The sequence below is a fragment of the Colias croceus genome, chromosome 24, assembly GCF_905220415.1.
Source record: "Colias croceus chromosome 24, ilColCroc2.1".
NCBI classification, from domain to species: Eukaryota; Metazoa; Arthropoda; class Insecta; order Lepidoptera; family Pieridae; genus Colias; species Colias croceus.
Window position 1 is genome coordinate 7,152,501 of NC_059560.1, and position 17,972 is coordinate 7,170,472.

General features: G+C 34.0%; 1 protein-coding gene across 3 annotated transcripts in view; it reads left to right on the forward strand.

Moving 5' to 3' along the window:
• Window positions 1–1,873: 1,873 nt before the first annotated feature.
• The window catches only part of LOC123702705 (F-box/LRR-repeat protein 2), a 29,423-nt gene continuing 13,324 nt past the window's right edge, over window positions 1,874–17,972 (forward strand). For 2 of the 3 annotated variants that reach the window (XM_045650488.1, XM_045650489.1), the window contains exon 1: window positions 17,047–17,235. In XM_045650488.1, the coding sequence (XP_045506444.1) occupies window positions 17,140–17,235 (96 nt within the window). In that variant the 5' untranslated portion in view covers window positions 17,047–17,139. Of the gene's footprint in view, window positions 2,137–16,004; window positions 16,114–17,046; window positions 17,236–17,972 lie in introns of those variants that run through there. The other variant, XM_045650490.1, reaches the window with a different exon arrangement.

The following is a 17,972-nucleotide window of genomic DNA, read 5'->3' on the forward strand; positions in this document are numbered from 1 at the left end:
GTACGTCAATAATTATTATTATTACGTTGCTGGATGTGCACGACCAATTTTTTCATCCAGCGAGCACCCCCACCACCGCGAACGTCGTGCAGATGGACAGTGAATAGGCTTGCTGTACAGCAGATCAGTGTTGCCAACAGAAATTAATGTAAATACTTGGAAACGTGGCCTATTGATATTATGATTTTTTTGTGATAACTTAGTAGTTAGTTTAGTTTTGTGATAACGTAGTGAGTACATGAGCAAGCAAGAAACAGTTGTTTTATATTTTTATGTACACAGGAAATACCCAATTATCATTACTTTTGGATCAACCTAGTACACATGGACAGTTTATATTCAGAAGTTATTATTTTAAAAGAACTCCAAGGCGAATTGTTGAATAACAAAGATTTTATGCAAAAGTCCACTGCAGAAAAATGGCAATTTATTTAAAAAAAATGTCCTAACGAATTTGTTTGTTTAAAAAAAATGATTAGCTATATTATACTCTCTGTTCCCGCCACTTCAGCATTTACTGAAAGAGTCTTTTCGGTCATGAATGTGAAGTGGCGGGAAGAGAGAAACCGAGCTTCATTAAAAATTAATTAAAAATGAGCTCTTGAAATAAATTTAGATTTGGAATGTTTGGATTCATATAATTCATTTAAAAATAATGAAAAATTCTTAGGTACTGCAAAAAGTACAAAAAAACACATTTTTAAAAATATTTATTTACTCTTTATACATCCAGCACAGTGGATTTCTGGTGGTTTCAGAGGTCTCTTCTGGTGGGTAGCTTGATACTTCGGTGGCAACACTGGCAGCCTTGAGCTGACGTACAGCGGGGATGGACCGTGAATATGCGTCGTGCATCGTGTATGACCTTGGCGGGACGTACGTCAAGATGGACCGTGAATAAGACGCTTAATATAATACTATTGCTACTTAGAAACAGGAGTTTGCCGAAGCGCTGCTACGTCTGCTCACAGCCGACTCCTTGTGGACGTTAGGAAAAAGTAAATTCTCAGCATAATATTTCAAAATGCCGAGCGTTTATAAACGGCAAAATTATACAATTTGCCTGCGACATACAATATTACTTGTCATGTGTGCGACATAGATACCACGATGCTGATAAGTTACCTATTCATTTTATTTTCACTGAAAATGAAAATTAAGTAAATCATTTAGAAAAGAAAAATACGTAAGGAATCTTAGCTTTCTACCGACGTTCCTTACGCCCCCAAAACGTGGGAAAGTTTTAATTCCTATCGTTTGATTATTATTTTTTTGTTGAAGCAGTTTTGTTTAAGTTTTGTTTTATGTGAGCGTGGATATAAAACTTTTTGTGCTAAATTACTAATATTTGGCGCCTGCTCGCTTACATTAGCAAATTGGTTATATTGTAAATTATCTTTAAAATATTCCTTAATAATAATGCTATTTTAAGACTGCCTAAAAATATAACGACAAATTTATGTTATTAAAATGTATTATATTTGCACATACATCATTGGAATCAATCAATCCTATAAGACAATAATTAATACGTAATATTATAGAAGTAATAATTTAACGATTACCTAGATAATGTAATTTATTTTTATCTATTAAATAAAATTGAATACACAATTTCATTTAAGTTTTTATTAGACTTTTAAAAACTGATTGTTTCTTTTTTTAAATATGGTATCTGTAAAAAAACAATAAAACATTTAAAATTGGAATTCAATTAGTTAACACTAAAACCATCGGGTAATAGCCGCGACAATGAATAATTAACAATGTTTGAAAACCGATCTACAAGCGACAGCGTGACACGAATGCAACACGAATCTTCTTGGCAATGCTCTCCAACCCAGTTAAAGCGAAATGCCGTACTTATTTTGGCCTGCCAATTTATATATCACAGTACTCCGCTATACAACGTACCTATCGGCTACAAATTAAAAGCAGTGATCTGAATAAGTTCGCGCCAAAATGTTCGTTTGAATTTTGTGTCGAAATTTCCCGCGTCACCTCGAGACTGAAGTGTTTTGCCCGATTTGGATTGTTGCCTTAACGATGGATTCCTGGGGCATTTTGAATGTGGACTCTGTGGCTCTTGTATCCCGTGATGACACTCAAGCCAGCTTTCGCAGGAAACAAGCTGTGGTATGTTTTTAATTTTTTTTTGTATTTCATTCAATAATTTAATATGTAATAATGTGTGTGTCATTTGTGAATGTTAGTTGACTCATCGGAAAAGATTCTGAATGTCATTTCACAAATAAATATATTCTGATTGACATCTTACATCTATTGGAAATCATTATTGTTTATTTGTATCTACACTTAGTAGTTTTCAGGCAGATAGTAATATTTATTGCGCCTACTGATGTTGTTTTTGTTCCTTTTTAATTAATTAATCATGCAAAGCAATGTTTTTATAATGTGTAAATAAACACATAAAAGTCGGACTAATATAAAAAGAAATCATTAGAGAGGTACCTACCATCCTTACGTCTTTAGATACTTCTAAATAATTTTCCATTCTGAATCTAATAACATAATATTATTACCTATAGCTGTCAAAGATTAGGTATTCAATAATGATTAATGTACTCATTTACTTTTAAATATAAAAATTTAACATAGGTACCTACACGTACTAGAATTTAACTTGAATTTAAAGATAACAATATTTTTTATACTAAACGTAAATCTAAATTCTTGAAAAACCTACTAAATTATAACATCATTCCATATCTATCTAATTTATTAAGGAAACATACAGATAATAGAAAATATGTATGTTAGAAAACTGTCTTACGTAGGTACCTACCCACCAAATATTTAGCTACTAGCTGCGCCCTGCGGTTTCAACCGTGTGGCTCCGTTCCTGTTGGTCTTAGTGTGATGATATATAGCCTACAGCCTTCCTCGATAAATGGGCTATCTAACATCGAAATAATTTTTCAAATCGGACCAGTGGTTCCTGAGATTAGCGCGTTCAAACAAACAAACAAACTCTTCAGCTTTATAATATTAGTATAGATAGGTAGGTTCATAATTACCTACAAGAATGTTCATTCTAATAAAAAAAAAATAATCTTTAGTAGACACTAGAAATGTGATGGAAGAAAATAAGTAATAAAAACTACCTTTACAACAGCTATCATAATTAAAAAACTGACGCATTCATAACTAATCATACCGTATAAATATTTATCTTATTAAGATGGACAGACCAACGAAATTTTAAATAAACATTTCCCATTGAGATGTGTTGTTTTATAAAATACGTATGACATCAAGCGAATAGTAACAGATGTTCGACCAACGTCAACGGATTCCAAATGTATAGATATTAATATAATATTAGATATTATGTATCTATTTTTTGACAATTTTGTGTCATTACGTCTGGAAGTGCTGGAATATGTCAAGGTTGTTTAATATTTTCAATAACATTATTAGTTGCTACATAGTATAAAACAAACTGGTTCGGAAAGCCTCTATGTCTATAGAACTGACAGTTAGAAACTTGTGTGTTTCTTGGTGGTTCCTTGTAACTGTCTATAGTTCTTAGAGACCAAATTCCACGGATTTGGAAAAGAGATTTCAATTATTGAAAATATAGGAATCTATTTTGTAAAGAAATTATTGTAAATAAAAACTTAATTATTAGGTACATATTTTGAATAAAAGTTAAAATAAATTAGATAGATACCTACATATTAGATAGAACGCAGTGGTACATTTTATAATTTAATAATTTACTAGTTGCTCCGCGCGGTTTCACCCCCGTGGCTCCACCCCTGTTGGTCGTAGCGTGATGAAATATAGCCTATAACCTTCCTCGATAAATGGGCTATCTAACACCGAAAGAATTTTTCAAATCGAACAAGTAGTTCCCGAGATTAGCGCATTCAAACAAACAAACAAACAACCAAACAAACAAAATCTCTTCAGCTTTATAATATTAGTATAGATTTATGCCATCTTTAGTATAAAATAAAGTTCGGTAATCATGGATATTTCTATAAACTTTAGTTTAAAAAGATGAGATGTAAATCGTATATTATCATTAGGTATTCAAAATTATTTATTTTACTAGATAGGTATAGCTAGGCTAGATAATATAGGCGAGCTAGTATTAGGACGCGAAAGTTTGTAACGAGGTATGGATGATCGTTACTCAGTCTGGATAAGTAGAAAGGTTTTACTCTTTATAATAATAATAATAATAACCCCCCCAGGGGACCACCTTGTCGTGGTGGGGGGGCTTACAGGAAGGCTTGTCCCTGGATACAATCTGACCAATAACATCATGGTTATAACCCCAATGCAAAGAAGCATAGTATGGTGAAACGATACAGCTACACAACATCTCAGCTTTTACCCTTCCTAAACCAACGGTCCCAAAGCAACATTATACAAACAAAAACATTCTGAATATTTATAAAAATGATGAATACAAGAAGTTCTAAAAAATGGCCCCAAGTTCCCGGCGGCCCTAGTTTTAGTTCCGGTACAGACGGTAGCCGGCCTAGGACTGGGACCAGGGGTGCGAAGAATCTCCGGGTGGCGTCGATTTCCCGTCAAACGACTTCAGCTATGAATATGGACACCGAAGAAGCAAGCGATATTAGTATTACATCAACACGTAGTCTTTTTGAATCACCAAGATCGTCACTGCACTCGTATGAATGCCTATCAAACTGCTCATCACCCACATCTACCTCTTCTCAAATTACCTGTGATGTTGAACAAGAGGCTAATAGCCATCAGCTTGCTCCCATCATAGGCAAAAACCAACGTACGCGTCAAAAATGGAATATAGAAATGTATAAATTCATTTGGCGTACATACCTACTAATTACTCAATTAGAAACGAAAAAACGTTATATGACTGAACTACATCTTCAGTTTAAAGCAAAATATAATCATATACAGGTCACTAAACAAAAAATAGGTGAAATTAAAAGGGCTATAATACGAGACAATCTACTAAAGGATGATACACTCCGCGATATAAAAGAGGAAGTAAAAAATATATTAAAATCAAATTCTCAAATACCCAACACTACACAAATTACACACATCAATAGAATAGATAATAATATACACATAATAGAATCTTCATCATGTTTACATAACACATTGAATGTAACAGAAGAACCTACCACAAACCGACGAACATGGACGGAAGAAATGAATAAATTTATATATCGTAACTACTTAATTATCACTAAACTAGACACGAGTAGACAAGGATATCTTGAACCTTTGCATAACCAATTCCTTCAAAAATTTCCGGATATGAATGTTTCAAGGCAAAGATTAGGCGATCAATATAGAGCTATAATTAGAAATAAACTACTTCCAACAACTGTTCTCAATGAGATTAAAGCAGAAGTTACAGCAAATCTAAATTCCCTCACTCAAGATTTAATAATCCCCAATAGTACCTTGCAGCCTGGTCGTCGAATGAGATGGACTACAGAACATAATGAAGCAATAATGAGATCGTATTTTAGAGTAACTAATCTTGAAACCAATCTAACAATGTACAGAACAACCATGTATCGTGAATTCATTAAAACTTTCCCCCATTTAGCTGAACATGTGACTGAACAAAGAGTAGCAGACCAAAGACGACTCATAATTAACAATAAAGGTAGATATATTACAGAAAAAAGGTTAAATGAAATTAAACAAGAAGTAAACAAGGAGTTACAATCACAACAAAGACGTTCTAATAAATCAATCGCTCAAAATGAAACAGAAATGGTTCACGAATACACCTTATCATCTAACACTGAAATACAAACACCAGATACAGAACAAGACTTAACACAATTTAACAATATAGAAATATTTAGTCATGCTGAACCTGAAACAAACTATAATGTGAATACTAATATTAATGCACAGACTAATTTAACAGATCAACAGGATGAAGTAACAATAACTGACCATGATCAATGCTCTGATATAAATAATACTTTCAATACAGCATTAAAATACTTCCTTCAACTAGAACCCACTAAAAGACAGTATATCCCCAAACAGAAAACGTCAAAAAAATTAGCTTCTATTGTTAAATATATAAACACAAAAATATTACCAATACATATAAAACCCGACACTACATACGATACATTTCAGACGATCTTGTATAGTGCAGCTTGGACGGCTGCAAAATTAAATGGCAGTAAAATAACTATCCCTTCTAGTACACAAACACGTAATTCTTACTCACACCGTAAACCTAAATGGCAAATCAGACTTGAAAAGAAAATAGAAGATTTAAGAGCAAAAATTGGGAGACTCACGCAATATATTAGAGGACATAGAAATACCAAGCTGAGTAACCACGTACACAATATTTTAGCTTATTATAAGATACATACGACTCATGAAGATCCTAACACAGAGTTAAATCAGTTTCTAGATACTCTCAAACAGAAATTGGCGGTGGCTTGTAGCCGACTAAAACGATATAAAACTTGTACACAACGCAAGAATCAAAATAATCAGTTCAACAATAACGAAAAACAATTTTACCGAACACTTAAAGCAACAACAACTAACCAAGGTCAACAACCTACAGACATACACATGCAAACACATATAGATGAATTTCATCAATTTTGGTCCAAAATTTGGGAATCTCCTACACTACATAATACAGAAGCTGAATGGATAGAAACAGAAACAAATAATATCAATGCGGAACCGATGTCATTTGAATCTATAACTTTAGAAACATTCAATAGCGTTATAAATAAACTTCATAATTGGAAAACATCTGGTAGTGATAATATTCACAATTATTGGTATAAGAAATTCACCCATATTCACCCGTATCTACATTCTTACATAAACAATTTTATATCTAATCCAGAAACTATACCTAAATATGTAACTGAAGGAATCACATTTCTGATTCCAAAAGATCCAAATGATCTAAGAGATCCTGCTAAATATAGACCAATTACGTGCTTACAAACTATTTATAAAATCATCACAGCTTGCTTATCACAAGTAATTTATAAGTTCATAGAGAGAAATAATTTACTCACGGAAGAACAAAAAGGTTGCCGAAAATTTAGTCGCGGCTGTAAGGAACAACTAATTATTGATTCTGTAATTATGAGACGGGCGCAGCAGAAAAAACAAAATCTTTTTAGTATGTACATTGATTACCAAAAAGCTTACGACTCCGTGCCTCATTCTTGGTTAATAGAAATACTTAAAATATATAAAATCCATCCAACAATAATTTCATTTTTAGAATCCACTATAACAAAATGGACTACACGATTACGACTAAATACATCTGCTTCTACAATAGAGACTGATACCATAAAAATCCAACGAGGAATATTTCAAGGAGACACATTAAGTCCTTTGTGGTTTTGCCTCGCTCTCAACCCATTATCGAATCTCCTAAATAGCGAAGATGCTGGATACCCTGCTATATACATACATACTGACCAACAGACTGACATACAAATAGAACAAAAACATAATATTAATCATTTAATGTATATGGACGACATCAAACTGTATGCTTCAACCCAAGAAGAATTAGACCAGCTGGCTGAAGTTACTGAACGTTTCTCAAATGATATTGGAATGAAGTTTGGAATTGATAAATGTAGGATTAACTCGATACGCGCAGGACAATATTATGGACATCAATACGAACTACAAAATGGACAACTAATAGAACCTTTAAAAGAAAACGAGATGTATAAATATCTAGGATATCATCAGGCGAGACAAATTCCACAGAAAGAGATTAAAGACCAATTGAAACAACAATTCAAACATAGATTAAATTCAATTTTAAAGACAAATTTAAATTCAAAAAATACTATAAAAGCAATCAATACGTATGCCATCCCTGTGCTCACTTATTCATTTGGTATAATAAACTGGTCAAAAACACAACTTAAATCTCTACAGCGACTTATTAACACAACAATGACTTATAATAGGAAACATCACCCACGATCCTGCATACAGAGACTTACTTTACCAAGATACGAAGGCGGAAGAGGACTTATAGACATTATCAACTTGCACAATAAACAGATAACAGGCCTCAGATCATACTTTCATCATAAAATAAATTCATCTAATCTGCATAAAGCGATAGTCAAGAACGATGTAAAATTAACTCCACTGAACCTCAATAGTCAACTCACTCAAACTAACGAAGTACAGGTGAACAAAGCTACAAAACATAATGACTGGTCTCGTAAACCTCTTCATGGAAGGCACTACCACGATCTGAACCTACAGCATGTTGACAAACTAGCGTCAAACGAATGGCTTACAAGAGGAGAACTATTCCCAGAGACGGAGGGGTTTATGATAGCTATCCAAGATCAAGTGATAGAAACACGCAACTACCGAAAGCATATAATGAAAATACCAACTACACAAGATATTTGCCGAAAATGCCACAACTCCACAGAAACCATCCAGCATATCACAGGTGCATGCAGTGCCATAGTTCAAACAGATTATAAGCATCGACATGACCAGATTGCAAATATAATACACCAAAAACTCGCTATAAAACACAACCTTATAGACAAAACACCAGTGCCATATTACAAATACATCCCCGAGACAATTTTAGAAAACTGTAATCACAAACTTTATTTTGATAGAGCCATACTTACAGACAGAACAGTACATTATAATAGACCGGATATGACCCTGATTGACAAAGTAAATAAAGTAGCATACCTAATAGACATAGCCATCCCTAACACACACAACATCCAATCAACTATATCACACAAAATTAATAAATATCTAGAGCTAAAAGATGAGATTACACGTATGTGGAATCTTCGTAAAGTGTCAATCATCCCCATAGTTCTATCTACGACTGGAATAGTACCAACTCAACTTCATCAAGCCGTAAAATCACTCGATCTTCCAAAATCTTTATTCATCTTACTACAAAAAGCCGTCATTTTAAACACTTGCAGGATAACGAGAAAATTTTTACAAATGGACCAATTTAGTACACCGATACACACAACACATATAGTAGACGAAAATGATGCTCACTTGGCCTAGGCCCGTGAACACCATTAACCCCGGCGACAATTGGAGCCGAGATCTTTAAACAGAAAGATAAACATAATAATAATTTATTCATTTATTCAAGTAACTAGGACTCAATTTGTTAGTAACAATTAATAACTTAAAAATTATGTTAGTAAGAATACTATTTATTATACAATTTATTACAATTAATTACAATTTATTATGACTGCTAGAAATGCACTCCACCGCTACAAAGCTATCAAGGAAGCAGACAGTTTGCAGCAGTGGTCTACATACCAGCAGTCGAGCCGACTCGCTATACAGCGCATGATTACATTGGGGCTGTCCCGCACACGGCGCACCAGGGATGTGCATCTCTTTCGCATTGTAGCGTAAAAACAATCTATACGAGCTTCTGCAAACATCCCTGATGCGCTGCAATAACGGGGCAGCCCCATTAACACCCGGAACGCGTTATTATATTGAACACGGAGCGAGCTGTAAGAATGTCGAGTATGACTTGCCCATAGGCTGCACGTGTAGAAAGATGTACAATACGCACGAAATAGGGTTTTTTTAACTTCAATAGAACAACGTGCAAACCTACGAGCTATCATATTTGCCCTCACTGCCAGTGCCCGTCGTTCCCTTTCAATGTCATCATCGTCTCTGAGTCCTGGGGTCAATATGTGTCCGAGATATTTGAATGTAAAGACCCTCCCCAATGGCACTCCGTTCAAACGTATTGGGGGTAAAAAATGCGTAACTCGGCGCCCAGACTCAAAGACCATGACTTCACTTTTCTTAGTATTGTAGACCAATCCATGAAGAACAGCGTACTCTTCACAGATGGCCACTAACCTTCTAAGACCGCAGACTGAAGCACTCAGCAACGCCATATCATCTGCGTAACTTACATTGTTGATACAAACTCCATCAATATGACAACCAATCCATTCGTTGCTGAGTGATTCAATCAGCTCGTTGACATACAAATTGAAAAGCGTGGGCGAACTTAACCCCCCCTGCCTCACACCGCATTGCAGCCCAAACGGCTGAGATAAAGCCCCCGCCCATCGGACTTGATTGATCTGGCCTCTGTACCAACATTTAAATGTGTTAATAAGAGAGGACGGTACATTAGCTTTCTTTAACTTATCCCAAAGGATATCATAAGAAACCAGATCAAACGCCTTCGACAGGTCAAGGAAGCAAGCATATATTGGCGTATTTCGGTCCGTATAGTACTTGACAGCCCACTTTAAAGACAATATTGCACTTTCCGTAGAAAGTCCCGATCGAAATCCAAACTGATTTTGGTGTATTTCTACGTACCTGTTTAGTTGTTCATTAAGCAGGCTGTCAAATACCTTTGCAATTACCGTAGCAAGAGAAATAGGCCTATAGTTGGTCTGGTCCGCCAAATCACCTGTTTTATTTTTAACAATTGGCACTACGATAGTTTTTGTTAAATCACTGGGAAGATACTTATGCTGAATACACAGATTAAAAAACATTGATAACACTCTCGATATGTGAGGCCCTGCATACTTTAGGTGCTCAATACTTAGACCATCATGACCGGGAGATTTTCCTTTAGACATCTTACTTATTATTCGCTGAATTTCTAAAGCAGTGACTTTAAATTCCCGATCATCCTGATCCACAGTATCAGGCACAGACAGACTCGGACCTAGTGGAGACGTTACTTTAAAATGCTCTTTGAAGAGGTTAGCAATACTAACAGGATCATTAGCACCACCTACAGATACAGGGAGGCCATATTTACAGTTCAGTTTATTTGTCTGTTTCCAAAAAGAACGAAAATCTTTACGCGAATGATGTGACGCTAAGTTGTCCATTTTGATTTGTTCTTCATGGTTCTGACACCATTTAAGACGTGCTTTAAATTTTTTCCTAGATTCACACATCTCATTATACTCCATTCCAATGTGTGGTTTACCCCTCCGCGCCCATACTGAATATTTATACCTGGCCACCCTGTATGCACCAGCCACAAGTCTACTCCAGCCTATCACTACTTTCTTTGACTTGCTACGTCCCGAACAGGCCACGGCAGAGTCACTGAGACCACGCACAATCAATTCATACAACTCGTCAATTACGCTATAATGGTTTTGATTATTACAGACGCCGTGCATGCAGTTTTTCAAGACTATAGGGCACTGTATTACACTTAATTTTTCATGACATTTACTTGCATAAGATTTTATTTGATTCATATTTCTATTGCCCCATATAGCCTTGTTTACACTACAGCTAACTGGTGATTTTTTCACACACACATTTTTAAAAATACATTCTAAAATGAGAGGGTAGTGATCAGACCATAACGTATCATACTTTACGTATGCCGAGCAGACTGATTTACGCGCAGCTTTAGTAACTACGCAATGATCTAACCACCTCCTAGATCCGTGCGACTCACTGACAAAAGTGTATGTGTTTGTGTTTATACCTAACAGTTCCGTATCAACACAACTCCATTCAAATTCATATTATTATATTTATCCGGCGTATCCGCAGATAATGTCTATTTTAAAACCACAGAATACTGAGAAAAAAAATCACCTTTAATAAAATCAAAATATATTTTAAAGTATTAACCCCAAAAATTAGTAAGTATACTCTACCAATTAATGCTCTACCACTATTTTATTTGTGCGAAACTGATCACAAATTGCCTTGTTGTGTTTAAATTATTATTTTAATGAAATCAGATTTCAGTCTGTGCTTTGTCGGTATGTTATAAATATGCAGTACACAGAAGCACTACTGCCTTCAGAGTAGGTACGCTATGTTGATTGTAATCACCATTCACACATGATCATTCGATCAATATAATCAAATATATTATATAATAAACTCCGCCAGCCAAGACAAACGCTGTATTTAAAAATAGCGTCTAATAATACTTAATTAATTAATAGAATTAAGCGCTGTCACGGTCTGGCTGAAAACCCATTGGTCTCAACTGCTGAACTGCCGCGTTAATTTGATTTCAAAGGACGGGGACCTTTTTGGCAACACAACACTGATATCGAAGGTTGATATATTTTATTGTTTGTTTTCTTTGTAACTACACTACACTGACCACAGACTAATAATAATATACTACGTATACAAACACTGACTGTACACGTCATGTGTTAGTGTTGTAAGAGTGAAAAAACGATGTGGACAATTATATGTAGTTACCTAAATTTCTCTTATAGATCGATTTCTTCGCGAGTATGTAAACTTCCCCTCCAACTACCTACCAAATCTAAGACTTCATGCCTATGGTGTGTAATAATTGTACGCCCAAAACAACTGTACCAGCAGTTGAAAGTTTTAGTCACTTTTCTATACTTAATTTTTGTTTAATTATATGCTAGTGACTAGTCGTATCGTTATTCATCTCTAACTAGGTATTTCTATTAATAAAAATATCTGTCTACAATGTTCCTAAAAGAATGTGAGTTGATCGGACGATCAAAAACCAATGACTTTCATATTCTCATCGAGCATGTACGATACATAATACCACAGACTAATAATAATTTACTACGTATACAAATAATACGTACACAGATCATATCATACCGTAGAGGTACCGACTTATTTTGTTTACATATAGTAACTATTTATTAATCTTTGCCATAGTAGGTATATTGTAGTATGAACGTATCCTACTAATATTATAAATGCGAAAGTTAGTGAGGATGTGTGTGTGTGTGTGTGTGTGTGTGTGTGTGTGTTCACGCAAATACTACTGAACCGATTGCAATGAAATTTAGGACACATATAGAGCGTAACTTGGATTAGCACATAGGATAGGTTTCATCCCGAAAATCCCACGCGAACGGGAACTATGCGGGTTTTTCTTTCAAAACGCGGGCGAAGCCGCGGGCGGAACGCTAGTTACATACAATAGACACATCTTCATCACAATAAACTATCGATACTAATCCCAATTCGACCTCGTTCTATACTGAATAACGATTAATTAAACAGTCTGCGCGTGAGTCACTGGTCCAGGAAATACCGCGTCTCTTGCCAATAACTGGACGCGACTTTGAAGACAATATTGTTTGATAATTAAACATGTTAAAACAATCAATTCAATGATCTATTTAAATACAATAAAGTTGGGTGAATGTTAGGTGACATTTTATGAAAAAATTGTAAGCGATTTGTCTGAAATATGTTAACGGCATATCACATAAGTGTTATGGATATAGTCTACTTTTGTATGGTTGACATGCGAGCAAAGTAACGGGCTGTAGCTACTAGCTAGTAAGTATATTATGTAATAATGATTTGTAATATTTAAATATTGATAATGATTATTATCGAGACACTGAATTTAGATTTAGCAACATAGTAACACATACCTATAGGCCTATGTGTCTACTAAAGTCTATTTCTATCCGGATTCCGGAGGAAAATGTATTAGTGAAATTGTGATACATAAAATTCCTTACGCTACGCATACGCATTATTAGAACATAATCTTGCTAGATATAAGATAGTAAGAAGAAATATTGAATAATAAGATAATAAGAAGATAGTACCTAAGAAAATAGTTGAAGTAAATATTAAATAGGTTTTTGAACAACGATGTATGAATTTAAAAAAAAAAAGCTTTCCACCCACGGCATTACGATACGGACCAATAACTTTACGAACCCTTCCAAATGACCTCATGCCGCAATAAGACATTCGCATTCAATTTTAAGTAAAAATTACGGAGATTGTCGATAAAATAATGTAAATGCTGACAACACTATGATTAAATTATAATTAAATTTTTGGAAAAAAAATGGCTAATTTAAGTCAAAATTTTTAATATTCTGACAAGAAATAAAGATCCTTCATACCCAAGTTTCCACCTTGGTGAGAAAAATTATCATTTTTAATGCTATAATTCTTCCATAAAATATCACAAAATTCTTCATAGATTTTGAGATTTTTGATGTAATACCAAATATCCCTAGGCTTTGTTGATGTGTGTAAATTAAAATTAGAAAAGGTACATGTAGTTTTAAATAGATATGGGTACTTCAATAAATACTCTTCTTGTAATATAATAATAAACAAAACAGAGGTGCATTAGACTGGCATGAATGCAACAAACAACAACAAACAGTATGTGCCTAGCAATTTTCTCTTAATTCGTAAACATATTAAACGTTCAAACCTAAATAATTGCATGAAGACAATTACATGTCACTCGTCTCTTTACAAAAGCTGTAAACATTACATTACTGTAACTGTAAATCACAGCCTAATGTTAACACATTTTGCATTCCTCAACGTCGATAGAAACAACATTATAATCTGTCAAACAATATCAAATGGCGGACAAGTGTTCTAACTTCTATATCCTTTTGTCTGAGGATTAGTTTCAAATACGATTAGGTTTCAACGTAATATTTTTTTAATCTATTACAATTTACTTCTATTCATCGTATACTTACACATTACACGTATCATTTATTTACTAATAATAAATTTATAATAAGTATCATTCTACATACTTTTGGTATAAATTTGTATTTTGTTTATATCCATAAAGTATTCAGTACGTCTTTAACGACGATTTGTCATGCAGAAAGCTCACCAACCTCAATGAGGCCTTGGTCCAATACTACACTTTTACGGACGTCATTAGATAAATTTTCACTATCAAAATCATAGACAAATAATACTAGAACCAAAGTAACATTACGATAATGAAATCAAAGGTTACAGAAGTACCTATAGAATCATCTGTAAGTGATATTTTGGCGATCTGCCCACTTACAAGTGTTCTTTAGATACAAGAGAATTATGATTTACAATCCATTTACAATTATTAATTGATAGTGAACGTGCATTTTGAGATTTAAGATTAATGAAGATGTAAGTATTCAATTTTTGGAATAAATACCGTAATTCAATGCAATGCATATTTAACATTTTAAGAATTGAAAAGCAATTGCTCGAAGATACGTCATTGTACTTACTTTGTATTATGTATATTGAAGAATTTATTTTGAATTCAACCTAATATCACAGTCTACTAAAACCTATTCTATGAAAATAATATTTATGCTGTGCTAATATTAACAATGTGGTTCTCTATAAGTCTCTGCCCTATGGTATTACTAATGAATGGGACTTAAAATTTTAAAATAGTGTCCTCTTTTTATTCCTTAAAGTTTTCTAAAACTACTGTTTTAGGTACATAGTGATAACTAGCTTCCGCCCACGACTTTGTACGTGCATCCCCGTTTTTCCCCGTTCCCGCAAGAATTTCGGGAAATCCTTTCTTAGCGGATGCCTACGTCCTAAAATCTACCTGCATGCCAAATTTCAGCCCGATACGTGATACGGTTTGGGCTGTGCGTTGATAGATCACTATATCAGTCACCTTTGAGTTTTATATATAAAGAATGGATGTATTAGTTAAAGTCTCGGGACGTGCTACGGCATTTCAGTTTAATAAATAATATAAAACCAAATTACTTTGTATTGCTAAAAGTATACTTTTAGTTACTTAGGCGCAGATAATTTTCATTTCGCTATTTTTTATGTTTTCTATTTAATCTGTATTTAAAGCGACAATTTAATTTTTACAGATAACGCAAATAGCGATGCGAAGTAATTAATTAATTACTTTGCATCGCAAATATTAGGTAGATACCTATCTGTATTTAGTGCTTCTATCTAATAATGTGAAAAATATTAATCCTAGTTTCTTGATTAACTTTAATATTTTTTGCTTTTGCATACTTAACCCAACTTATATAAGTTCTAAATGTTTTGAAATAACGTACTTGTACAGATTAGCAACTACCTATATTATTTATGCAAGATTATTTCCAATAAGCTTATTATCCCGCTAAACATAACCTACAATGACGCTTCTAAGTTCTAACGTTGCACAATTTTTATTATATATTTATTCTGCACAGGACTAACTGCTAACTAACTAATGCTTTCCCTGACGCGTTGAAGATGCAGGACCAAGAGATAGTACGACCTGCAAGGCCAGTAGCGCCTTTACGGAGGAAAAAGAGCCAAGTCGGTGAAGTTTTATAGCATTTAAATCATTGGTCATCGAGCATCCAACCAACTCTAAGTTGGTCATCTTCAACCGTTGCACGCATGGTAGATTCGGTTTAGTAATCGATTGACTTAATATAATATTAGTGTATGTTTGGATGGTATCTTTCTGTGTGTTTCGTCATATTATATTATAAGGGTATTTATCATATGTGATTTATCAAAGCAGTGCTGCTCATCGTTTTGACCGCATCTATAGATTCTGTCACGCAAGTTCGTAGAATGATTGTTTGTCAGTATCACCAAAACAACTGCTCTGAGAAAATATGTGTTTTGTAAAAGTCCTGCACGGAGATATAATTTCCAGATTTATTACGTGTTTTTGTTCTTAATTATTTACTAAAACCACAGATAATATAATACTTTCCTAATAAAGAATATATTAATTAATAAAAGCATTACAAGAAATTAACCGTTCTAGATATGTAACACACAGCGGCAGCGCCATCTAGTTTTGATTGATAGAGCTATATTGCAGAATATCATAATGTCAAAACAACACATTTCCCTAATTGCTTGGTTAGGATTATTATCTAGGATTTATCAACAAAATCGTCACGGTATGGAACATAAACAGAAATAAAAAGAACAAAAATAAAACAATATTTTAATTTACAAAAAAGTATGTATTTTTACAATCATTCAACAAACAAAATGGCCGACTTACCGCGCGCATTCTTTCGAAATTCCCGCCAAAACTAACAAATTTCATCTAACCTATTTTCCTCAAAAGTTACTTGTCCGTCATTTTTCTAAATAAAAACCCAAATTTTTCACCAAATATTAGTGTTATTGATGTATTATTAATACAATAATTAAAAAATGTGTACGCAAACGATACATTTCAATATCATCACATTGCAACACCTCCCAGATGATTCCAAAATTAACTACAGCATATTCTTAGCCCGTAGACATTCGGACGGATCAAGTTTAGTTGATTTTGCATTTTTCATGTTTTCTGTGATATTTTGTTGATTTGTGATGGATATACCGACTGATGTGTGGGGCCAGCTGGCTCTCGAAGCCAGCCAAGTGTATTTAACTGAAGGTGGGATGCGGAGTCCCTTCGCTAGTACGGTAAAATCGTGTTTTGTACACATGTATAGTATATGTGATGTAAAAGCTTCAGTAATTAGAATGAATGTGTCTGTAATAACCTATAGATATAATAGACGACCACATAATAAAATTTTAAGTAATTGCTGTTATGTTCTTATTTACTTAAGATTTCGTTTTTAATTGTATTCAGAATAATATGTTTTTAAATTGGTAAAAAGTTGATATCACAAAATAGAAAGTGCTCAATACTAAAAATAAACTAAACTCAATATAAATGCCAAATGTGTTTGTTGATTAGTTGAGATTAAAGATGGCGCTAATTATCACCCTCACTGACCTCTATAACTATACGCTGGACTGGCTATCCCATACAAAATGACAGCTATTTGATTACAAATTTCGTCGCTTCGTTTTGTTTACACAGGTTTAACTTCTGGATAATCTGAGTCTGAATCAAAAATAGGGTCGGTAATATTTCTATCATTGTAGTCGATATCAGAAAAGTTTGTATCGATAACAAACCATTTGTTTTACATCACAAGTATTAGTTCCATTCCCCCTCACTGGCCTCACTGCTGCCGTCAGCGCCAAAATGGCGATTTTCAAATAGGCACAAAAAATGACAGCAATAGCCTGTCCAGCGTATAGTTATAGAGGTCAGTGATCACCCTATAGATTGAAGTACAGAATAAATAATGGCCGGTTTTTAAACTGAAGTAGAGAATACAAATTATTAAGGGCTGGTTTACAACTTC